The sequence below is a fragment of the Bacidia gigantensis genome (genome assembly GCF_019456465.1).
Source record: "Bacidia gigantensis strain McMullin 20006 chromosome Unknown contig_245, whole genome shotgun sequence".
Taxonomy (NCBI): domain Eukaryota; kingdom Fungi; phylum Ascomycota; class Lecanoromycetes; order Lecanorales; family Ramalinaceae; genus Bacidia; species Bacidia gigantensis.
The window spans coordinates 1,884,410-1,909,824 of NW_025408601.1; the positions used below are offsets into that span (position 1 = coordinate 1,884,410).

Below are 25,415 nucleotides of genomic sequence, written 5' to 3' on the forward strand. Positions count from 1 at the left end.
CTGGGCTGCCCCTCCCACACGCAGTGCCGGATGGAGAAAGCGAGCCGGGATAGATTTTGTTCCAATCGATCGCAGATGCCATTCGTGCGTTATGCACACACTAAACCCAAAGTGATTAATTTTCGCGCATACCTGCATATTCGGTCTCCCAGAGACTCTGGCCCAGTGCAAACACCCGCTGGCGATCCCCAAACCTGGGTCTTTTCTCATTTCGGCCTCTCAGACATACGAAACCTTCTGCTCGGCTCTTGGAGGTATCACATGCGACCCACATAATCCTTTTTGGATTTGGCGTTGCTCTGTGGCCTAGGTGGCACCGACGCCATCGATGCAATCTCGCAGTCGTAGCCCTGAGTAAGACAGGTGGCGCTAGCACGCAAGAGCGTCACGTCGCTAGAACGCGTCGATCCTCCTCATCTCACCCACACATTTCCATGACTCGAGCTGGATCTCTAGAATGCCACCCTTGAAAATCGGCTAACAAGTTCCGCTAGTGACGAAAGCATCACCATGTAGTGTAGCGAATCAATCCGGAGTGCAAAGGGCGGAGCCCTGTACGCGGTGATTTTGTCCGAATATCGGACTTTAGTGTCTGGAAATAGTTCATTGAACGTTTTTGAATGATGACCCCATGGACGATGCGACAGGCCGACGGCCCCAAAGTCAGCTTTTGTGGCGTTCTTAGCATGGACGTGTTGGGCCGGTTACGGTCTTTCCATCAATCCGATCATCTTCTTTTTGCAAGACTCAATGTCACAGCGACTACGAGGCTCCTACAATCCTTCAACCCATACCTCAAGTACTATCCAGAGCAACACAAACCGCAGCTGACCTCGCAATCCGCGAGGCCAATCTTCTGTAGCCTTACGCACACAACTTATTCCAATACGTACTCTAAGGAAGCTCGAGGGGCTCAAGCAGCATGGCTGTCCTGAACGACGGCGAAGCTTCGTGCAGTTCCCCATCAGCACATGGAGCTGTTCCTTGCAAACTTCCTCTACTGGACGGTGAACCTAGCAGTTCTGGTCATACGATCACAGCAAAGGTCGAGCTCAAACAAGCAGCAAGGATCTGGGAGGCACGTCGACGAGACGCGGATTCCCTCCATGAGAAACTATGCACTTCATGGGCACTCCTTCTCCGGTGCTTTACGGGCCAAGACCAAATTCATTTCCACCTCAATGAGCGCCACTATACAGACACACAAACCTGTATTCAACTGGCCTTTGCTGGTGATGAGACTCTTCGCGAATGCGCGGCAAAGACTGGAGAGACAGTGGGAATCCTCGAGCAGAAGCAGGAGTCTGCAGGGATAAGCGCCATGACCGCAGCATCCCCTGCTTCTGTTTCGCAGCTCGTAAACACTGCAGTCTGCATATACGGAGGCGGAACCGGGCGACTTGGCGCCAAGACGAACCAAGAGGATTTGAAGGTGAGCTCACGATTGAAGGAGAGTGGTGATCGGCTTTCGAGGTGGTCTAACGAATCGAATAGGATCAGGTTGTTCTTCAAGTAGAGATAGCTAGAGATAGCTTTGAATGCGCATTGTTATCGTCAAGTCGTTGTGTCTCGGTAGGCTATTTGGAGAGCCTCGCGAGCACTTTCGGCCTTATTCTGGAGACTATGCAATTATCACCCAATGTCCAGCTGAAGGACTTGGAATATCTTAGCGAACATAACAAACGACAGATCCATGGCTGGAATGATGTCAAATTCGAGCCCGTGGATCGATGCATCAATGATTTCGTTCACGAAAAAGTTCTTGCGAATCCACAACACGAAGCGGTATGCGCCTGGGACGGAAGTCTCACATATCGCAATCTCTGGAGATATGTACAAACACTTGCACAATCACTAGTGGCACAAGGTGTCGGACCCGAAGTAATTGTACCACTATGTTTTGAAAAGTCAGTATGGGCGACTGTCGCCATGCTGGCTGTGATGGAGGCAGGAGGTGGATTTTGTCCTCTTGACCCCCTACAACCCCAAGACCGTCTGCGGAGTCTTGCTCAAAGGCTGGGGGCGAAGACTCTGCTATGCTCTCGCAAATATGCAGGCACTATGTCATCAGTTGCAGAGAAAGTTGTCTCAATTGACCAAGAAACCTTCGATAAGCTTCCTGTGTCATCATCTCAAAGACTGCATCGGTCGAAGCCGTCGAATACAGCCTACGTCTTGTGGACGTCTGGATCGACTGGAGAGCCTAAAGGCGTCGTCATTGAGCAAAAAGCCTACTGCTCAAGCGCAAACGCCCACGGACCGGGAATGTTTACAGACTCCCATACCAGGGTCCTACAATACGCATCGTACGTGTTCGATGCGTCCCTACATGAAAATCTTACAACTCTTATGCTCGGTGGCACTATATGTGTTCCGAGCGAGCACCAAAAGCTCAACGGCCTCCCCGAATTTATCAATGAAATGCGCGTCAACTGGGCTTTGCTAACGCCTTCTGTTGTCAACTTCCTGCATCCTTCTACAGTTCCTGGCCTCAAAACTCTTTTACTAGTGGGGGAAGTCATGAGTCGAGAACATATGAATACCTGGTCAGGGATCCGACTTATGAATGGGTACGGACCGGCAGAATGTGCGGTGGCGTCAACAGTGAATACGAATGTGCCCTTGCATGGAGAGGCTACACTTGTCGGTCACGGATTGAAAGTCAAGACTTGGCTCGTCGACCCTGATGACCACAACCGACTTGTGCCTCCCGGATGCATTGGAGAGCTTCTCGTAGAAGGTCCGACCTTGGCAAGAGGTTATTTAAATGATCCAGTACGAACACGAGACGCTTTCATTGAGGATCCAGCTTGGGCACAACTCAAGGGAGGGAAGCGTACTGTTCGGCGGATGTACAAGACTGGGGACCTCGCTCGTTATCATACTAAGAATCACATGCTTTTCTTTGTCGGGCGAAAAGATACGCAGGTGAAACATCATGGACAACGCATCGAGCTCGGTGAGATCGAGCATCATCTGTGTGCATGCGAGTCTGTCGAGCGGGGTATTGTAGTCATGCCCAAGAACGGTCTTTGTTCCCAACGACTGGTGGCGGCTGTTTCTCTACATGAAGGCATATTAGGAGCATCTTCTGAAGAAAACGACCACCTTCATTTGGTGGACAACAAAGGCCAAGAGAAATCCCAAGTAATCATCGAACAGGCACGGAAGCAGCTTTCGGGTCTTCTACCGGCTTTCATGATGCCGTCAATATGGCTTGTATTCAATTCAATCCCACTCTTGAAGTCCGGCAAACTTGATCGAAAAATGGTATCAAATTACATCCAAGATATCAGCGATACAGACTACTCGCGATGGGTGCAATCAGGGAAACCAGTCAAAGAAGAGAAGGCAGCAACGGAACTTGAAGAGCAGCTGAGGCTCATCTGGAGTCATGTACTCAATCTGCAGCCTAACATGATTGGCCTGAGTCAATCTTTCATGAGTCTTGGCGGCGACTCGATCACGGCGATGACAGTCCAAAGCCAATGCAAAAAACGCAACCTCGGAATTTCAGTCCAGGAGATCATTCGCGCAAAGTCAATTCGTCAGCTCGCCGGCTCTGCGCAAGCAGTGGGACAGCAGACGCAATTTGACGAGAAATTAGATGAGGACTTCAGCCTCTCGCCGATTCAAAGTCTGTATTTTGAGCTCCCACGGGAGAAAGGGCACTTCAATCAGAGCTTCTTTCTTCGGGTGACAAGACCCGTGGAGCCAGCGCTGATGCACCAGGTGACGAAGACGATTGTCAACCGGCATTCGATGCTTCGAGCTCGTTTCCGCCCGGTGTCGAAAGGATTGGAATGGAAGCAGAAGATCACTTCGGACGTCACTGGATCGTATGCATTCAAGCATCACGAATGTAACACCAAAGACGACACAGTGCCAGCAATGTCCCGAAGTCAAGCCTCGCTCAATCCGGAGAAAGGGCCCCTTTTCGCGGTAGATCTTTTCGACGTCAAAGATGGGACTCAACTCCTTTTCATGACTGCGCACCACCTTGTAATAGACCTCGTATCATGGCGCGTAATTATGGAAGAAGTAGAGGAGCTTCTCACCAACCCAACGGCTGGCTCAGCAGCGGATCCATCCATATCCTTTCAAGCCTGGTGCAAGTTGCAATTCGACAATGCGCAGGAAGTCCCAGTCAGCAAAGTCTTGCAAACAGACGAGATCCCCGCGCAATCTTTCTCTTACTGGGGTATCAATGAGGCCCAAAATACATATGGGAATGTGAGCTGCCAAGGTTTCGAAGTAGATACCGCCACAACCGCTGTCATCGTCGCCGGTTGTCACGACCCGCTCCGTACCGAGCCGCTCGATGTCTTACTAGCCGCGATGATTTATTCTTTCTCAAAGACTTTTACTGACCGGCCGTCGCCTGCAATCTTCAATGAAGGCCATGGTCGGGAGGTTTGGGACAACTCCATCGACCTGTCTCGAACCGCTGGCTGGTTCACGACTTTGTACCCTGTCTTCGTCGCCACTGCTGGATCAGAAGAGTTCATCGACGTCCTTCGGCAAGTCAAAGACTATCGTCGCTCCGTGCCTGGCAACGGACGACCTTACTTTGCAAGCCGCCAACTCACCAGGCAGGGAGCCCGAAGGTTCAGAGACCACTGGCCTTTGGAGTTCACTTTCAACTACTTGGGCACCTACCAACAGCTGGAACGCGAAGGTGCCCTCCTCGTGCCTGCTGAAGAGATGGCGGGTGAAGCTCGCGCCGCTGGCGGCAAAGCAGACTACGGTCATGACACACTACGTTTCGGTCTCTTCGAGACGTCGGCGGTTGTTGTGCAGGGCAAGCTTCGCTTTTCATTTACGTTTAACAAAAACGGAAAACACCTTGAAAAAGTTGGTGCCTGGATCACCGAATGCGAAAAAGTTCTGTGTACGATGCCGTCGAAGATTGCTCAGATGGTCTATCAGCCTACCTTGAGCGATTATCCTCTCCTTTCCTTGAATTATGATACCCTTCGAAAACTGACTTTAGAGAAACTTCCCTCGCTGGGTATTGACATAGGTAACGTAGATGATATTTACCCCTGCTCACAGGTACAGCAGGGTCTACTAATTAGTATGAAAAGAGATGCTGGCCATTATGCAATCGCTGCTACTTACGCAGTGAAACCAAGAGCCGGAGAACGGACCAATGCTGGTGCCGTAGCAGCGGCGTGGCAGACTGTCGTTGATCGACATCCTTCACTCAGGACTATCTTCATTGAAAGCTCGAGTGGTGGCGAAGCACTTTACGATCAAGTCGTCCTGAAGAATCTGAAAGCCGACATTCCGCGCTTGACGTGCGACGACGATGCCGATGCTGGCCAAATGCTGGAAAGTCAAGGCGTTATGGAGCAGAACAATACTGTTCCCGCACATAAATTTACCATTCTTGAGACTTCCGAAGGGAGAGTATTCTGCCAACTCGAGATCAGCCACGCCATCGTCGACGGCCAATCACTCTCCACCATCTTCAAAGAGCTTGTCTCCGCGTACGAAGGTCGCATCTCGAGCGAGACAGGACCTCTTTACAGGGACTATATTGCCTTTCTGCAGGACAGCTCCCCCGAAGACAGTATCAGTCACTGGGAGTCATATCTCACAGGTCTGGAACCCTGCTCTTTCCCAATTCTGAACGACGCCGTTTCAAGTGAGAGGGTATTACGGACACAGCACATCAATTTCGACAAAATGGAAATACTAGGAGACTTTTGCAAGACACACAGCGTTACATTGGCGAATGTGTTCCATATGGCATGGGCAATGACGCTTCAATGCTACACCGGATCTCAAGACGTGTGCTTCGGATACTTGAACTCAACACGCGACTCTGCCGTTCAAGGTATTGACGACCTCGTAGGATACCTGGTCAACATGCTCGTCTGCCGCGTCAAATTTGATACAGAAACGCCGCTCATTACAGTCTTGCAGCAAATTCAAAAGGATCTTTCAGACAGCCAAGACCACCGACAAACAGCATTATCTGAGGTACTGCATGCTCTGAAAATCTCTGGTGACTCATTGTTCAATACCTCGCTTTCTTATCGCAGACTACCGCCTGCCGTTGCACCTGAAAACCGCGACATTTCTTTCGTTGAGTTAGCACCATACTATGATCCCACAGAATACAACGTCTCGATAAACATCGAGGTGGGTGACGAAAAAGCTGACATCACCCTCGATTACTGGACTGATGTTATGTCTGATGGAAATGCTACGTTCGTCGCAAACAATTTCCTGCATGCCATACAGAACATCATAGAGCACTCGGAGACTAAAACTCGGCAGCTGAATACCGTAAGTGATTTCGACCATCGCCAATTTCTGAGCTGGAACGAGAATATGCCGCCTACCATCAACCGATGCATCCACGATGTTGTGTCTGATCAGGTCGCACTCTACCCCGACAAAGAAGCCGTCCGAGGATGGGATGCGGCATTCACCTACGCTGAGCTTGATGCGCTAGCAGGGAAACTTGCGAGCCATCTCAGCCACCTAGGCGTAGGTCCAGAGTCATTCGTCTGTCTCTGTTTTGAAAAGTCTGCATATACCGTCGTCGCGCAGCTGGCTGTGCTGAAAGCTGGCGGTGCCTTTGTCTCCTTAGACCCAATGCATCCAAAGGCGGCATTTGAGCTGCGGATCAGTGATACTCAGGCCCGAGTCATAATGTGCTCACCGTGTTATAAAACTCTCTTTGACAGCATGGAGCAACATATCATTGCGGTGGATCAGCCCTATCTTAATGACCTCAAGCATTTGCAAACCATAGGTCGAAATCCAGTTCAACCACATAACCCAGCTTATGTCATCTACACAAGTGGCAGCACGGGAAAGCCAAAGGGTGTGGTGGTAGAGCACCGGGCGTTTGCTACGAGTGCCAAGGCTCACGGTGACGCTGTGGGCTTTGACAACAATTTCAGATCTCTGCAATTCGCGAGCTATACTTTTGATAACAGTCTTGAAGAAGTGTTCACGACGCTGCAACGTGGTGGTACCGTTTGCGTGCCATCCGAACATGACCGTATGAATGATCTTGCAGGCGCGGTGTCCAGATTGGACGTGAACTTTATGGATCTCACCCCCACTGTCGCAATGTACCTCAAGCCACTGGAAATGACGAGAGTCAAGAAGATGGTCCTCGGAGGTGAGGCAATGACGAGAGCTGTCTTGGAAGTATGGGGGGATCACATCGAAATCCACAATATGTACGGTCCAAGCGAATGCTCCGTCAACTCCACGCATAGGACGAACATCCAGAAAGACAGCGATCCTTCAAGCATCGGACACGCCATTGGCAGTGTCTCCTGGGTTGTCGAACCGGACAATCATGATCGCCTCGTACCTCTTGGCTGCGCTGGAGAGCTACTACTCGAAGGACCTATTCTGGCTCGAGGCTACTTGAATGACAAGGAAAAGACAGATAAAGCCTTCATCGAGAATCCAGCATGGACCGTTGATCAAGGTCAAACACCCGGTCGGCGCCGCATGTACAAGACTGGTGATCTCGTTCGATATAACTCTGACGGCTCTCTCGCCTTCATTGGCCGCAAAGATCAGCAGATTAAATTCCATGGTCTCAGGATCGAGTTGGGCGAGATCGAGTACCACATACGCAGCAAGCTACCAGCCGATTGGCAATTCGGTGTCGAGCTCGTCACCCCTGGTGGCGGTCAAAAGGCTCTTGCGTTGTTTGTCTGTCCGCAGTTTAACGAAACCGCTACAGCAACTGCTGGCGAGAACGGTCTACTACCAATCTCAGGCTCCTTGCAAACGACTTTCAATGAATTGAATGCAGCTTTGGTCGAGTCTCTCGCAAAGCATATGATTCCCTCGGTCTACGTGCCTCTACACAAGCTACCTTTGATGGCGTCTGGAAAGCTTGATCGAAAGCACTTGCGCGCTACTGCACAAAACTTCAATGAGAGTCAATGCGCCATGTATAGGCTCGCCAGCAGCAGCGGCCAGATGCCCTCGACAAAGCTTGAAAAGACTCTGGCCGGGCTCTGGGAGACTGTACTCAAGTTCGAGGCTGGAACTATCGGCATGAACTCGCAATTCTTCCGTATGGGCGGCGATTCAATCTCAGCTATCCGACTTGTCACTGCGGCTAGGGATCAAGGCATCAATCTCACGGTTGCTAATATCTTCCGGAACGCTACTTTGTCTGAGATGTGTGAGACTGCTCAAGTCTCCGATGCGCTGACGAAGTTGGATCATTCGATACCAAAGCCTTTTGAACTCTTACCTGCGAAAGTGCCGCTGAGTGAAGTTCAACGTGATGTTTCTCGACTCTGCAACGTTGACGAGAAACAAGTTGAGGATATCTATCCCTGCACACCCATGCAAGAAGGCCTCATCGCTTTGAGCAGCAAGAGACCCGGCGCTTATGTTGCCCAGACAGTCTATCGTCTTTCTTCTGTCAACGTCGACAGGTTCAAAGTGGCTTGGCAGGCTGTCGTTGCAGAAGAGAATATTCTGCGAACCCGTATTGTGTTCACTGAGTCTCTGGGTTTCTTACAATCTGTGGTCAATGTACCAGTCTCGTGGACGGAGCTGGAAAGCTTGGATGATAAATACGATACCCGCAAATTCCAGGAATCATATAGTGGCGGCGGATTGACTGATGTTGCCATCTTGAGGGACAGCGACGAGAAGTTTCAATTTGTGCTTACCATTCATCATGCCTTGTATGATAGATGGTCGATACCATTGATCTTGCAGAAGGTTCGAGCGTTCTACGACCGTGGGTCTACTGTAGTTTCCTCAACAAAGGCGGCAGTCTATCCTCAATTCATTCGATTCATTTTGAACGACAACAAAGCAGAGTCCACGAACTTCTGGCAGCAACGACTAGCTGGCACTACATCGCCTCAATTTCCTGCGCTACCGAAGCCTACATACCAACCCAACCCAACGGGTCGTCTGCTGAGGTTCATGTCAATGTCGCGAAAGCGCGGCGCCGAAATCACGACGCCAATGCTGATCCGAGCCGCTTGGGGCCTGACTATCTCAGCGTATTCGAACTCGGAAGACGTCATGTTTGGCGAGATCTTCTCCGGTAGGGACACCCCAATACCAGGCATCACTGACATGACTGGTCCTGCTTTTGCTACTGTGCCTATCAGAATCCAGGCCAAGCGCGACCTTAATGTAGGACACTATCTGAAGCGCTTCCAAGAGGAATTCACCGAAGCATTACCATACCAGCATATGGGGCTGCTGAAAATCAAGCGTATCGATGATGACACTAACAATGCGACCGAGTTCCAAAATCTGATCTCCATCAACAACGAGGTACCCGATACGGCGGACTTCTTCCAGATCGAAGAGGCAGCAGGGTCTGGAGCTGCCTTCTTTACCTACGGACTTACCGTAGCTTTCGATGTCCATGCCGCAGATATTGAGATGGACGCTCATTTCGACCCCGAGTGCATCTCAGAGTGGCAAGTCGAGCGGCTGATAAAATACTTCGAGTGTGCTCTGACCCAGCTCAACGCGCCCGAAACGGCATCTTCTCAGCTCGACCAAATGCGCATGCTTCTCGCAGAAGATGAAGCTGTCATCAGAAAATGGAACAGTGTATCGCCAACATACGTGGGTACTTGTGTGCATGAGATCGTTCGCAACAACGCAGAAAGTCTCCCGAGATCGAATCCTGCCGTTTGCGCATGGGACGCTCAACTTACATATCGTGAGTTGGATGCTGTTGCGACGTCTTTCGCGAACTATCTGCGACAAATTGGTGTGAGTCACGGCAGCTATGTGCCGATCTGCTTCGAGAAATCTGCTTTGACAATCATTGCGATGTTGGCAATCATGAAGGTTGGAGCTGCGTTCGTTCCTATCGATGGGGCAGCCCCCAAGGCTCGCCTTCAGGGTATCGCGCAAGATGCTGATGCTACTCATGTCCTTTGCTCCCCGAAATACAAGGAACTTTGCGACTCACTTGGCGCTAAAGCAATTGTGGTTGATCAGAAGGCTGTCTTCGAATGCCCCAAAGATCTCAGATCCCTTCCTGCTGTCAAAAGCGACGATATTGCCTACATTATCTTTACTAGCGGTTCTACAGGCAAACCTAAAGGCACTCTGGTCTCTCATTCCGCATTCTCTAGCGGTGCGCTCGCTCACGGCGCGGCTATGGGAATGCAAGCAACATCAAGGGTGCTTCAGTTCGCCTCATACACCTTCGATGCGTCGGTCATGGAAATTCTATCTACCCTTCTTGTGGGTGGCTGTGTTTGCGTACCAGACGAAAAGACACGCCTCGACGACGTAGCCAAAGCGATTAACGACCTCGGAGTCAATTGGGCTCTGTTGACTCCGTCTTTCGCTAAGCTCTTGTCGCCTGCTACGGTTCCTGGACTGAAGACATTGGCGCTGGGTGGAGAAGCTATGTCTCAAAGCGACGTTCTCACCTGGGCTGGCAACACTCGCCTTGTGAATGCTTACGGACCCAGTGAAGCTGCTGTGGTGGCGACCGTGCAACCTCATGTCACTATTGACTCCAAATTCTCTAGTATTGGGAAAGCAGTTGGCAGCAGATGTTTCATCGTCAACAAAGACGACCATGAGGAGTTGGTTCCCGTCGGAGCTGCAGGTGAGCTTGTGATCCACGGTCCGATTCTGGCCAGTGGGTATCTCAAGGAAAAGGCAAAAACTGAAGCCGCTTTTGTCGCGACACCCAAATGGATGGAGAAGTTCCAATTGCCAGAGACCCAAGCTTATCAGAAGATATATAAGACTGGCGACTTGGTCAGATACTCTGAAGACGGCTCATTGCTGTATTCCGGCCGAAAAGACAACCAGACTAAGCTAAATGGTCAGCGCTTAGAGCTTGGTGAGATTGAACATCATCTACGGCAAGACCATTCGGTAAAGCATGCGCTTGCTCTCATCCCCAAAGCTGGTCACTTCAACAAGCGACTAGTTGCTGTCATTTCATTGACTGAGGATCTGCCCACAAGTATCTCGCATGAGGAGCTCGACGTCGTGGTGCAGAAAGATTCCTCAACGTACGTTCAGCGCGTTCGAGACTATCTTCGCAACCAACTTCAGCCTTTCATGGTTCCTTCAAATTGGGTGACACTGCAAATTATACCCATGATGCCAAGCGGTAAGCTCGATCGCAGAAAGATTACAACGTTCCTTGAGACACTACCTGATGAGGTCTTGAACAAGATCTCTGGTGACGAAGGTCAGGTGGTCGATGGGTCTGGTAACGAGATTGAGAAGAAGCTGCAGCAGATCTGGGCAAAGGCTCTCGATCTCCCAGTCGAGAAGACGGGGATGGACAAGAACTTTTTGTTCCTTGGTGGCGACTCTATTTCTGCGCTTCAAGTACTGTCGCAATGTCGCGCTGAGGGCATCAGTGTGACTGTCCAAGACATCATTAGAAGTACATCGATTCGACAGCTAGCTTCCAATGTCAGTGTGGCGCAGACGGTATCGTTCGGTAATGAGCAATATGATCGGCCATTCAGCTTGTCGCCAATGCAGCGACTGTATTTCGAGTGGGTCGGAAATCACGGCCATCATTTCAATCAGAGCAGCGTTATGCGCTTGTCGCGCAAGATGGGGTTGGAAGAGGTCTCAACAGCAATCATAGAGCTCGTGAAGTTGCACTCTATGCTTAGAGCGAGCTTTGAGAAAGACAGAAGTGGTCAGTGGGCGCAGAAAGTTGATAAGGAGCCTATGAAATCCTACCGCATCAATCATCACCCGGGCAAAACCACGGCGGCGCAGATAGGCTCCTCTGTCGAGATCACGCAGAGAAGCCTTAATATCCAAAAGGGGCCAATCTTCGCTGTCGATCTGTTCGAGTCTGACGAAAGTGGCTCGCAGGTACTTGCTCTTGTTGCACACCATCTCGTGATCGATATTGTGTCCTGGAACATTATTCAAGAAGATCTTCAGGATCTCTTAACATTCAGGAAGGCAAAATCTCCTGCTTCACTTCCGTTCCAGATTTGGAATGGCTTGCAGGAAAAGCGCGCCCAGGATGAGGCCACATCTGGACTGAGTTTCGACCATGAAGTCCCACTAGCAGACCTTTCGTACTGGGGAATGGCAGACGCTGCGAATCTATATGGAGAGGTCAAGACTCTTGAACTAGAAGTCGAGGCAAAAACAACGGAAAGCTTACTGGGACCATGCAATCGTGCATTGGATACCGAGCTGATAGATGTCTTACTCGGCTCTATCCTCCTCTCGTTCTCAAGGACATTCTCGGACAGGCGAGTCCCTCCAGCAGTCTTCAATGAGGCCCACGGTCGTGAGCAATGGGACTCAAGCATCGATATCTCACATACTATTGGATGGTTCACGACTATTAGTCCCGTGTTCCTGCCCTCTGAAGCCGGCAAAGATAATGACATTGTCAGTACACTTCGATGGGTTAGGGATATAAGGAGTCGCACAAGCGAGAAAGGGCGGCAGTATTTTGCGCATCGAATGTTGACTGGGAAGGGCAGGGCTGACTTTGCGGCTCATTGGCCTATGGAAATAGCCTTCAATTACTCAGGCCAGCAGAAGAAGGGCCGTCATGATAGCGGCGCCTTACTGCAGACTATGGATGAGCTTTCTTCACGATCTGATGTCGGTCCAGAGATACCACGATTTGCACTCTTCGAGATCTCTGCAGGCGTGGTCGATAATGCGCTGCAGATGTCACTGACTTTTCCTCGCAAAATCCGGCGTCAGCACTCTATCCAGCTATGGATGACGGGATTGAAGAAGATGCTGCAGCGTGCCTCACAGGAGCTTCTCAAAGTCAAATCTGATGCTGCACAGTACAACTTCCCTCTTCTACCATTGACGTACAAAGGCACGGAGAAATTAGAGGAGAGAGTACGTTCAGTAGGTGTTGCTTCGCTTGCAAACATCGAGGATGTTTATGCTTCTTCGCCGATGCAACAAGGCGTTCTTCTCAGTCAAGTCAAGAATCCTGGGCAATACATGTATCAAAACATCTTCGTCGCCCGCTTTGCCAACTCGGCTACCCTTATAGACTCAAAGAAGCTCGCGAGGGCTTGGAGAATGGTCGTACAGACGCACCCATCCCTCCGAACTGTCTTTATCGAAAGCTTGTCGAAGGAAGGCTTGATGGACCAAGCTGTCGTCAAGAGTATTGAGCCAAATGTTGTTTCACTTCAATCGCACGCAGCCAACGCAATCGAAACTCTGAAGAAGCAAGAACCTATCAATTTCTTCGGACCACAGCCGCATCATCGCTTCACTACATGTGAGACGACATCTAGGAAGGTATTCTGCAAGATCGAATTGAGTCACGCTGTCTGTGACGGAACATCCGTTGCCATCATTCTCCAAGATCTTGCACGTTTCTACAATACCACGACGGATGAAGTCGTGCCCGCACCAACGAATCGGGACTTCATCTCGTGCATATCAAAGACCTCATATGACTCGAATCTTACATACTGGCGGCGCTATCTGCAGAATGCCGAGCCTTGCTCCTTCCCAACGTTGCTAGACAGCGTTAGCCCCAAGCGCGAGCACCGCTCTTGTGAGCTCAAGTTGGAAGACCTTACTGAATTGCACTCGTTCTGCGCTCAGCGAGGTGTCACTCTATCCAACCTTCTGCAGCTAGTATGGGCTGTCGTGCTTCGCGTGTACACCGGCAACGATAATGTATGTTTTGGGTACATCAGCGCAGGACGCGATGTCCCGGTCGAAGGAATCCAGAATGCCGTTGGCCTTTTCATCTCAATGTTAGTCTGCCGCATAGATCTGAGCAGCGAAATGGCGGTAAGAAAGGCGCTAGGTCAGGTACAGAACGACTACATCCAGAGCACCACTCACCAAGCTTTCTCGTTGAGTGACATTCAACACGAGCTAGGCTCCGGCGTTGCTCTCTTCAATACTGTCTTCACTTTCCAAAGACGATTCAACGCGATCAAGCCTGAAGGTGACGAGCTCCTTTGCGACGTCTTACATGCTTATGATCCAGGCGAGTATCCCCTCACTGTCAACGTTGAGGCACTGGAGGCCGGTATCGATGTCTCATTCAATTACTGGACGGACTTCTTATGCGATACCCAAGCTACGAACATCTCAGAGACATTTGAACAAATCTTACTCTCGATGTTGACGACTCAGAATAAGCAGCAAACAATTGGTGCAATTGAGACCTGCAGTGAAAGCCATCAGCAGCAGATCTTTGACTGGAATGATCGGCCATTGCCGAAGGTCGATAAATGCGTGCACGATGTCATCTATCAGCAATCACAGACTCTGCCGCTTACCGCCCCTGCGATCTGCTCTTGGGACATGAATCTCACATATGTCAAGCTTATGTCCTTGTCGAAGCGACTCGCGAAGCACTTGGTATCTCTTGGTGTTGGCCCAGAGAAATACATCCCGCTGTGTTTTGAGAAGTCCACCTGGGCCGTAGTAGCCATGCTAGGTGTGCTGCAGGCCGGTGGGGCATTTGTTCCCCTGGAGCCTTCTCATCCCGATAGCCGCATCAAATACATTATCGACAACGTTGGAGCGAAGATCGTCCTCTGTTCTGCTAGGTACAGAGAGAAGTTTGCGGACATACCTGACCTCAGCACCTTTGTTGTGGATGAGTCTTTCCAACGACTACCGTTGCCTCCTTCCGCCGGAGCAACGAAGTCATTGACTCCAGCCAACGCAGCATATTTAATCTTCACCAGTGGGACGACGGGGAACCCTAAAGGAACAATCATTGCTCATCACGCATTCGCAACTGGTGCCACAGAACATGCGCCTGCGATTCTCATGCGTCAGAAATCCCGCGTTCTTCAATTTTCAAACCTCTGCTTTGATGCCTCAGTCATGGAAATTCTCACCACTCTTATGACTGGAGCCTGCATCTGTATTCCAAGCGATGAAGAACGCATGAACAACATCATTGGAGCCATCAATCGCATGTCGGTGACATGGACACTCTTGACACCTTCAGTAGCAAAAATGCTAACGCCGGAGAGCGTCCCCACACTGGAAGTCCTCGTGACTGGCGGTGAAGCAATGCAAACGAAACACATCGAAAAGTGGCGCAACTCGACTGCTCTTGTCAATGCGTATGGCCCTTCTGAATGCGCTGTCATTGCCACTACGAGTACAAAAGTTGATCTGGGCGGATCACTCTTGGATGAGGATCCAGCAAATATAGGTCGCGGCATAGGTGGTCGAGCTTGGGTTGTCAATCCTCAAGATCACAATCAACTTATGCCGATTGGTAGCGTCGGGGAACTTGTCGTGGAAGGCAACACGGTCGCGCGTGCCTATCTCAATAATGAGGAGAAGACTAGCAAAGCCTTTGTCCCTCGTCCTGCATGGATGAGCTATGACGAGGAAGATGTTGCTAGCGGCCATTCAACATTAATCTACAAGACTGGTGATCTAGTTCGCTACAATGCTTTGGGTGAGATCCTCTACGTCGCGCGCAAGGACACCCAGATCAAAATGAATGGTCTGCGCATTGAGCTGGGAGATATTGAGTATCATGTCAAACAGCATCTTCCCGAGCGAGTGGAGGCGGCTGTGGAGATGGTCGCTCCAGCTGGTCAGGGCAACGCAATAGCAGCCTTCCTATACCACCCGGATGCTGCAAAGCAACAGACCTCAGACGAAGACGCCTTGCTTCTTCCAATGTCCGAGAAAGCTACTTCACTTGGCAAAGCCCTCAAGTCCAAGCTTTCGGGCTCGCTTCCATCCTACATGGTCCCTTCACTTTTTGTACCTGTATCACGTATGCCGTGGACGGCGTCGGGCAAACTTGACCGCCCGCTCCTGAAGAAGATAGTCAAGACTATGGCTCATTCTGACTCTGTCCCGTATAGACTGGCAGCCGCCGCTGGCAAGAAGGAGAAGACTCAAGAAGTGGCCACAGAGATGGAAAAGACATTGCAACGCCTTTGGGCTAGTATCTTGAACGTCAAAGCTGATTCAATTGGTGGCGACGACAATTTCTTCGCAATCGGTGGGGATAGTGTCACTGGTATGCGACTAGGCGCTGCAGCTCGAGCGGAGAAGATCTCTCTCAGCTCACTCGATATTTTCCGAAAGCCTACTTTGGCGGAGATGGCTACGACCTGCACTGTGATTGAGGAGGAGAAGCAAAAAACTCTCAAGCCCTTTAGCCTTCTGTGGGAGGTTGAATCCCTTGAGCTGTTGCTCGATGAGATTGTTGGACAATGTCAGATACAGAAGGACCAGATCGCCGACGCATATCCTTGCAGTCCTCTTCAGGAAGGCCTCATCACTCTCTCAACCAAACAGAGTGGTGCTTATGTTGCTCACAACGTCTTCCGCTTGCCACAGTCGATCAATCTTGACCATTTCAAGGCGGCTTGGCAGACTGCTTTTGAGGAAATGGACATTCTCAGAACGAGAGTGTTGCATACGAGCAATGACACTTTTGTACAGGCTGTGATAAGCAATGAGCAGATTCAATGGCGCTACCCAGATTCCACGGAAGAAGCTTCCTCTGTTCAACTTCCGGAAAGTAATGGAACCCCACTGGTGCAATTTGCCCTCGTGACCGACTCAAAGTCACAAGACCACTTCTTTATCTTTTCGACTCATCACGCTGTCTATGATGGATGGAGCATGCCTAGAATGTTGCAACGCGTGGAGGATATCTATTCTCAAGGATCTCTGCAACCATTTCAGGCTCCTTACGCCCATTACATCGACTATATTCTGCAAAGTGACAAACAAACCTGGGAACAGTTCTGGAGCTCGAAATTTGAAGACTTGCAGACTGCGCATTTTCCATCTGTTTCGGCCTCGGAGTCTGAGGAGGTCGAAATGAAAACGTTCAGTCACGTTGTTGAAATGCCACATAAGCCAAAAATGCCGGGAATCACTTATCCGACAATCGTGAGAGCTGCCTGGGCAATCATGCTCTCCGCACTCACCGGATCTGAAGATGTAGTCTATGGTGAGACTATGACTGGACGAGACATACCTATCGAAGGTATCATGGACATGCTTGGGCCGACATTTACTACGGTAGCAGCAAGATACCAGACCAGGCCGGAAGCCACCGTGGCAGACTTTCTGCAGGAAGTCTATCAATCAACAGCAGAGATGATTCCACATCAGCACATAGGCCTGCAGAATATCCGACGAATCAATCATGAGACAGCTTTAGCTTCTGAGTTCCGAAATCTTCTAGTCATTCAGACTTCTGAGGATGAAGTTGACAGCAGCAAATTGTGGGACCCGGTCGACAATGGTATCAGCTCCAAGTTCTTCAACTATCCTCTTGTATTGGAATGTGATACCAGTGAATCGAGCATTCGACTTGCCGCTCACTACAATGAATTCATCTTATCGGAAACAGAGGTGCAGCGGATTATGAAGCAATTTGGGTCCGTACTACTCCAAGTGTGCTCCACTACTCCCGAAAGCTTGCAAAAAGTCGGTGAGGTAGAGGTCATCAGCGATGCGGACATTACCGCCATTCGAGAAGTCAACAAGTATCTTCCCCAAACAGTGGAGCAGACTGTACAAGCGCTCTTCCTTCAGCAAGTAGATTCGACTCCTCATTCTCAAGCTGTTTGCGCTTGGAATGGCAATTTGACTTATGTCGAGCTGAAAGAGATGGCAGAACGACTTTCCGGCCACTTAAGGAGTCTAGGAGTCACCACCGAAGTGTATGTGCCATTCTGTATGGAAAAGTCGAGTCTGGCTATTGTAGCGCAGCTTGCTATTCTGATGGCAGGTGGTGCCATCGTTCCTCTTGATCCAGCGCACCCGTTGAGTCGGCATACAGACATCATTCAAGATACTGAGGCAAAGATCCTTCTTTGCTCACCTGAGTATAAGGAACGATATGAAGGGTCAGTTGAGAGGCTCATGGTCATCGAGGAACTCGCGTTAGATAGCCTGAAAACAAATCTTTCTCCGGCTGTGGAGGACACAACGACTACGAGCAAGAATGCAGCTTATGTCATTTTCACATCCGGTTCCACTGGACGCCCGAAAGGAGTAGTGATTGAGCATGAGGCGTTTTGCTCTGGCTCCGACGCATACTGCAAGGCTCAAATGATGAGCTCAAAGTCACGAGTTCTGAACTATGCTTCATACACTTTCGATGTGGCTATGATGGAGATCTTGTCGCCATTGACCTTAGGCGCATGCATATGCATCCCCAATAGTGATGACCTGAAATTCGATCTGTCGGCCGCTATCAAGAATTACGAGGTCACTTGGACGTTCTTGACACCGTCTGTGGCAAAGCTCGTGGACCCTGCACTCACGCCGTCGTTGAAAGTTCTAGTCTGTGGAGGCGAACCAATGACAATGGATAATGCTGAGCAGTGGGCTGGTGAGGTCAGGCTGATCAATGGCTATGGTCCAACCGAGGCAGCTGTAATCACGGTGACAAACAGTCGAGTATCAGAATTCATGAACCCAAAGACTATCGGCTTTGGACATGACAATGTTCGAACGTGGCTGACGGATCCCAACAATCCTAATCGCCTGGCGCCCGTGGGCAGCATTGGTGAACTTCTTCTTGGAAGGCCCTTGTCTCGCACGTGGCTACCTGGCAGACGAAGACAAGACTGCAGCAGCTTTCATCGAGACGCCCGCTTGGAGTCAACGGTTCGAAAATGGGCCGGAACGACTTTATCGCACTGGTGATCTCGTTTCTTACAATGACGATATGAGTATTGAATATATCGGACGAAGAGATAACCAAGTCAAGCTCAACGGACAACGACTAGAGCTTGAAGAAATAGATGCCAAGCTGAAGATTCAAGAGGGACTACAACACGGTGTCACCTTCTTGCCCAAAGTAGGGCGGTGCAAGGGCCGTATTGTGGCAGTAATCTCGCTTTCCTCAATCACGAGTGCAGCAAAGGCTACGGCCGCGAGCAAATGCCTGCTCCTTGAAGATGCGCAAAAGCTGAAGACAGCTCGCCAACAGCGGAAAGAGATACAAGAGTCCTTGGTTGAGGAATTGCCTTCATATATGTGTCCCACTATATGGGTGATCATGCAAGAGGTTCCCATCATGGTGTCCGGCAAGATTGACAAGAAAAGAGTGGAAAAATACATCCACGAAATCGATCAACGCGCCTATAATATTGTCATGACTGAAGAAGAAACTTCCTTTGGGCCTGTCGAGGTGACTGAAACTGTTAGACAGTTGCGCGAAATCTGGGGCGCCGTTTTCAACATTCCCGTCGATGAAGTCAGTCTCAGTCGATCTTTCATTGACCTTGGAGGCGATTCGTTGACTTCGATGTCGATTATCATGCGTTGTCGAAAGGCTGGCATCAGCATGTCAGTGCAGAATGTGCTGCAGAGCAAGTCATTAATCCAGCTTGGGAAGCTTGTCGACTCTGATCGCAATCCTACAGCTGCTGGGAACATACCGAACATGGAGGAGAAGGTCGACGAGGCCTTCGATCTATCGCCCATTCAGCAGCTCTACCTCCAGATGCAAGGGCCCGATAGCAGTCATGCTGGTAGCCAGCGATTCAATCAAAGTCAGCTTGTCAAAATCTCTCGCAATATCAGTGCTACCACTGTGAGGAAGGCTATTGAGACTCTTGTGCAGCAGCATTCGATGTTTAGGGCGAGATATATCAAGAATGACAAGGGCAGGTGGCAACAGAAGATCAGCCCGCAGGTTCTGGAATCATATCGCTTCCTGGAGCATGAGCTGGACGACATTCAGCCCATCGCGAAAGCGATTGCAAACAGTCAAGCATGTATGAACGTCGAGACCGGACCACTGCTGGCTGTGGATCTAATGGATACACCCACGGAAGGTCAAATACTTTCATTGGTGGCGCATCACATGGTCGTTGATGTGGTGTCTTGGAACGTCATCCTTCAGCAATTAGAAGCCTTACTCAGCTTCGATGTCCAGACAATCGAGAAGCCTTTGTCTTTCCAAGTATGGCTTGCCTTACAGAAGAGCCATGCAACAGCAAATATACCCGATCAGACTCAAGAGGCCCTCCCATTCGAAATCAATCCAGCTGATGAGAGTTTCTGGGGCATGGCAGATAGGCCTAATGTCTACGGTGAGACAAAAATAGAAAGTTTTGAGCTCGACAAAATGACTACAGACTTGATCTTAACAAAGTCGAACAAAGCGATGGCGACGCAACCAATTGAGATCCTTCTTTGCGGACTCATATACTCTTTCCGTCGTGTATTCCCTAATCGATCTGTTCCGACGGTGTTCAATGAAAGCTACGGACGTGAGACCTGGGACTCATCGATAGATCTGTCGGGCACGGTAGGTTGGTTCACAAGTCTAGCACCGATACTGTTACCAAGTGAGATTGAGAATGATAATCTCATGGACACTTTGAAGGAAGCGAAGGATTTGAAGCGAAGTGTTCCCCTCAATGGTCTGGAATACATGGCCCGTCGGTTTTATGCCGCTGACCCGAAAGATCGATTCGATGGTCACTCGCCCATGGAGATAATGTTCAATTACTTTGGACGTGGTCAGCAGCAGGGTGGTGAACAAGATAAAGCTTTACTGCAGCCTTTCGACTTCCAACCGGTTGGCATTGATGAGCAAGCCCTAGGAGATGTAGGACCACGTACTGCAAGATTGGCTCTATTTGAAGTCAGCGCTGCAATGACCGACGATCAGCTGAAGATGACTTTCATGTACAACAAGCACATGAAACGTCAAGAGGGTATCAAGCACTGGATTATCAAGTGCCAGCAAGTCCTCATGGACCTCGCTGAGCACTTACTTGATCATGCACCGGAACCGACCCTTAGTGACTACCCATTACTCCCCACCACCTACAAAGGCTTGACTAGGCTCACGAAAGATACCTTTCCAAAGGCTGGGATTCCTTCTATCGGAGAGGTTGAGGAAATGATGGTTTGCGCTCCGACACAGGACGGCCTCCTACTCTCGCAGATCAGATCGCCCGATTCTTATCACAGCTACATCATCTCCGAGATCAAGATGGGTAAAGATATCCCATTTGACGTTCAGAGACTTGTAGATGCCTGGCAGAAAGTCGTCGACCACCATCAGCTGCTCCGAGCTGTTTTCACATATAGCGCATGCAAAGGTCATGCATTTGACCAAGTCGTTCTCAAGCATGTCGATGGAAGCGCCAAGGTCGTGCATTGCGAAGAGGAAGCCTACGAGACGGAATTGGCGAAGATTTCTTTGCGGAATGAAAACAAATCTAGGGTTCCCAAATCACCGCATCAGATGACTATCTGCACCACGTCTTCTGGGAAAGCTTACGCAAAGCTGGAATTGAACCATGCAGTCCTTGACGGTCTTTCAGTAGGCATAATGATGCGTGATCTGGCTTTGGCCTATGAGGACAACTTGGAGGAATACCGACCATTGTACTCTGAGTACATCAAGTATATCATGGGCCGTCCACTCAGCGTGTCAGCGAAATATTGGAAAGAATCTCTGAGTGGTCTGCAAAGTTGCCTCCTCCCAGCCTTGAACGGTGAAGCCCCCGAGACCCGCCGACTAAACGCAGTCTACCTTGATTTCAGCCAATTTCCAGAACTGCAATCGTTCTGCAAGAGTAATGAGCTTACCTTCTCGAATGTGATGCTAGGGGCCTGGGGGCTCGTTTTGCGACAATACACCCATCAAGATGATGTTTGCTTTGGAAATCTATCTGCTGGTAGAGATGCGCCGATTGAAGGAATACAAGACGCAGTTGGCGCTTTTATTAACATGTTGGTTTGTCGCGTCAAGTTCGGATCGTCTACACCTTTGAAAGATGTCTTCCGCAAGATTCAGGACGATTTTCTAAACAGCTTGCCCCATCAACATTGTCCGCTGGCCAAGATTCAGCATGATCTCGACTTCGCTGGGAAGCCGATGTTCAATACTGCTTGCTCCCTTCAGAATCAAAAGATTGCAGGTGAAGAGGAGGAGACTGAGAATACCATTGCTTTTGAGCAAGTCTCTGGTCATGACCCAACTGAGGTAAGTACTATATACACCTGTAGATACGCAATGGCTGATAGCAGTTTTAGTTCGAGATCACCGTCAACATTCATACCGCTGCAGGCTATGAAGGAGCATGCATCAAACACTGGACTTCTCATGTTTCAGTCGCGGAGGCGGAGATGCTGACGGGAGCCTATGCAGATATCCTCGAAGCTATCTTACACCACCCTCATCAGACAGTCGCAGAATTCGATCAAGAACATAAAAATATGGCTTCGAAGTTGATCCCCGCGCCCAGCAATTCCATCAAGAAGAAAGAAAAGCAGAAGGTAAAAACCCCTCAAGTCAACGAGGTCCGCGTCAAGGAGATCGAAGCTAGCGATGAGCCAATGGCAGAGTCCGCAAGTGGTCCAAGTCAGGTCATTCAGCCGACTCTACCTGCCCTCCCGCCCATCCAGCCTATCATGCAGCCTGAGATGTACCGTAGCCTCGTCAAAGATTGCGTGCAAGAGGTTCTCGAACAACTCTTCAAGAATGGCGACTTGGTTCGCTACAAGCCCGACGCGGCGCAGATGACGAGTATGGTGACTGACAAGGTGGAGAAACTCACCAGTCCCAAAGAAATTGAGCCGCCTGCACCGAGCAAAGCCATCGAGCCTGTGTCTGCAGCATCCCAAGCCGTATACAAAACATTGCGGTCTCTGTGGAGTACTCTGCTTCAAATGCCAGAGGGCAAGATTCACAACGGAGACTCGTTCTTGGCACTTGGTGGCGATTCGATTCTTGCGATGGAATTGGCACGTACAGCTCACAACGGCGGATTAGACCTTACTGTTGCGGACGTGTTCACTAAACCAATTTTCTCAGACATGGCAGATTATGTCACCGCAGTAGCTGAGCAGAAAGCTCAACAGACACAAGATCAACCGGTCATCGATGACGCTGATGCGAAGGACATGGAACAACAAGCACGCTTCTCATACTTTGGTGCCGCAAATGTTGAGGCCTTTATTCAAGATTATATCTGTCCGAAGATTGGTGTCTTCCGAGGTGGCATTGTCGATGTTCTCCCCGTCACTGATTTCCAAGCCTTGTCTGTCATGGGCACACTCATCGAACCGCGCTGGATGTTGAATTACATGTTCTTCGATGGCCAAGGCTTTTTGGATCTGACCCTTCTTCGACGAAGCGCGTACAAGGTTGTGCAGAACTTCGACATCCTGCGCACAGTCTTTGTGCATTGTGGAGATCGCTTCTTGCAGGTGGTCTTACGCAACCTTCGGCCGCAATTTCACGTATATGATACAAATGACGACTTTGATGAATTTACTCGGAATCTCCGGGACACTGGCCGCGACTCCTTTCCCAGACTTGGAGAGCCCTTCATTCAATTCAATGTTCTTAGGAATATCACGACTATGAACCACCGCATTATCATTAGAATCTCACACGCTCAATACGATGGCATGTGCCTCCCCAAGATCATCGACGCCCTGAAAGCAGGCTACGAAGGTCAAGAGATATTCCCCGCACCCTCCTTCGCTCAATACGCCATCCAAGCCGCCGGCCCCACAAGCAGAGACCACTTCGACTACTGGCGCACTCTCCTCCGTGGCTCGTCCATGACCAGCATCATCGACCGCCAACAACCCCAATACGACCTCTCGGACGTCTCCACCACCGTCCTGAAGAAAGAAATCAAACTCCCCGCCCTCAACTCTAAGAACGTTACCCCCTCCACCGTCTTCAAAGCCGCCTGGGCACTCACCCTCGCCCAGCTTTCGGGCCGCTCAGACATCTGCTTCGGCAACCTCATCAGCGGACGCAACGCCTCCGTCCCCGACGTCTCCGACGTCGTCGGACCCTGCGTCAACATCGTCCCCGTTCGCTTCAAACTCGAATCGAAATCTACAGCGCTCGATCTCTTACGCCGCGTGCAAGCGCAGCAAGTAGCAGGTATGTCGCACGAGATCCTCGGCTTCCGCGAGATCATCCAGCAGTGCACCGACTGGCCCGAATGGACCTACTTCTCCAGCATCGTGCAGCACCAGAACATCTCGCAAGACATGCCGCTGCGGCTCGACCGCACGAAATACAAGATCGGCTTCCTCGGCAGCGGCGAAAACCTATCGGATTTCACTATCGTCTCTACACCGAAAGACAGCGAAGGTACTGTGGAGGTGGCGCTAGGCTTCATCGAAGACGGACATATCCCTACGGAATTCGCGCAGAAGGCTCTTGATATGCTCTGCTCTTTCGCCCTCAACCTTGCCCGCTCCCCGAACTCCACTCTCCCCTCTTTCCTGAACGAACCTAATCGCAAACCCGTACCGACCATTCCGTCGTCCCTGCCTACCGCCTCCACCACCACCACCGCCACCGCCACCACGGCGGACCAAGACCCTGAACCCGAGCGCCCCTCTCTAGCAGCGACGCTCTCGGGCCTCAAGAAACGCGAGGTCTACGACATCGCCGACACGCTCCGTCGCGCGTGGCGGATCGTTTTGCCAAAGGGCAAGCAGTCGCTCACTTCCTCCAGCGAATTCAACCTCGATACGTCGTTCTACGACTTAGGCGGCGATCTGATCAGTCTGGCGTGCTTGAGCGCCTTCTTGGTCGATGAGGGGTATAATATCCGGTTGGAGTGTCTGGTGGAGAGGGCGACTATGGGCGAGCAGATTGCCTTGCTGAGTTTGAGGAGGGGGAGGGGCAGTTTGGAACGTATGGGTGCGGGTGCGGGGAGGAGGGCCCAGGGGGTAGGGGTGGGCATTGAGAGTACGAGTACGCTTGCGGATGGGCAGGGGCAAGGGTTGCAGAGGGGTGGGACGAGAACAGGGACGGGCAGTGATGGGCAGCGGAATGGGGTCGGGGGTGGAATTGGGGGTAGGGGTGGGAGAGAGCAGAAGAAAGCTGGGGAGAAGGAGAAGAAGGCGAGGTATGGAGTTGGGGTTGGAGGGTTGGTTAAGAGGATGGGGATTTTGAGGGTGAAGGGGGTTAGGGTGTGAGCGAGATTGTCTTTTCTTTTCTTGTGTTTGACCTATGAAGGGAACAGATTCTGAGGAGGGGAAAGGGGGTTTTATGTGTACACGTTGATGGTGGGAAAAGTTTAGATACTGCATTTTATTCATTATTTGCTTCACTTCTTGCTGGCTTGTGGTTTTGCATCTTTGTTGCCCCCAAAGGGATTGGGAATTCAGTTCACTTTGCCCCTAGAGGAGCTGCCTGGGCTTAGAAGTTATTTTCTAATTTTTTCAAAGTAGGAATAGCCCCGGAATCATCGGTTTTATTCTTCACCAAAAAAAGCCCTGAGTAGGCACCAGCTATTGTTTCGGGCTGCTATCACCTCTGATGGCCTAAATCCTCCGAAAGTTGTGGGCGGTTTTAGCCTAGCGTGCCCCCTACGCGTAGAAGCAATCAGATCTTCCTGCCTGAAAGTGTTGCTTTAGGGACCAGACGATTTCAATCTTCGCAGAGAGGGTATAATATGCGCAGCTTTGAATCGCTAGATCTT

General features: G+C 50.4%; 1 protein-coding gene across 1 annotated transcript; it reads left to right on the forward strand.

Annotated features, from left to right (window-relative positions):
- Positions 1-922: 922 nt before the first annotated feature.
- Positions 923-24,909, forward strand: KY384_005632 (NRPS; the record flags this gene model as incomplete). The annotated part of the gene is given in 4 exon segments (XM_044814131.1): positions 923-1,500; positions 1,560-18,496; positions 18,516-21,940; positions 21,991-24,909. 4 exon segments carry the CDS (start codon positions 923-925, stop codon positions 24,907-24,909), a joined length of 23,859 nt encoding a protein of 7,952 aa, XP_044669432.1.
- Between the last annotated feature and the right edge of the window lie 506 nt (positions 24,910-25,415).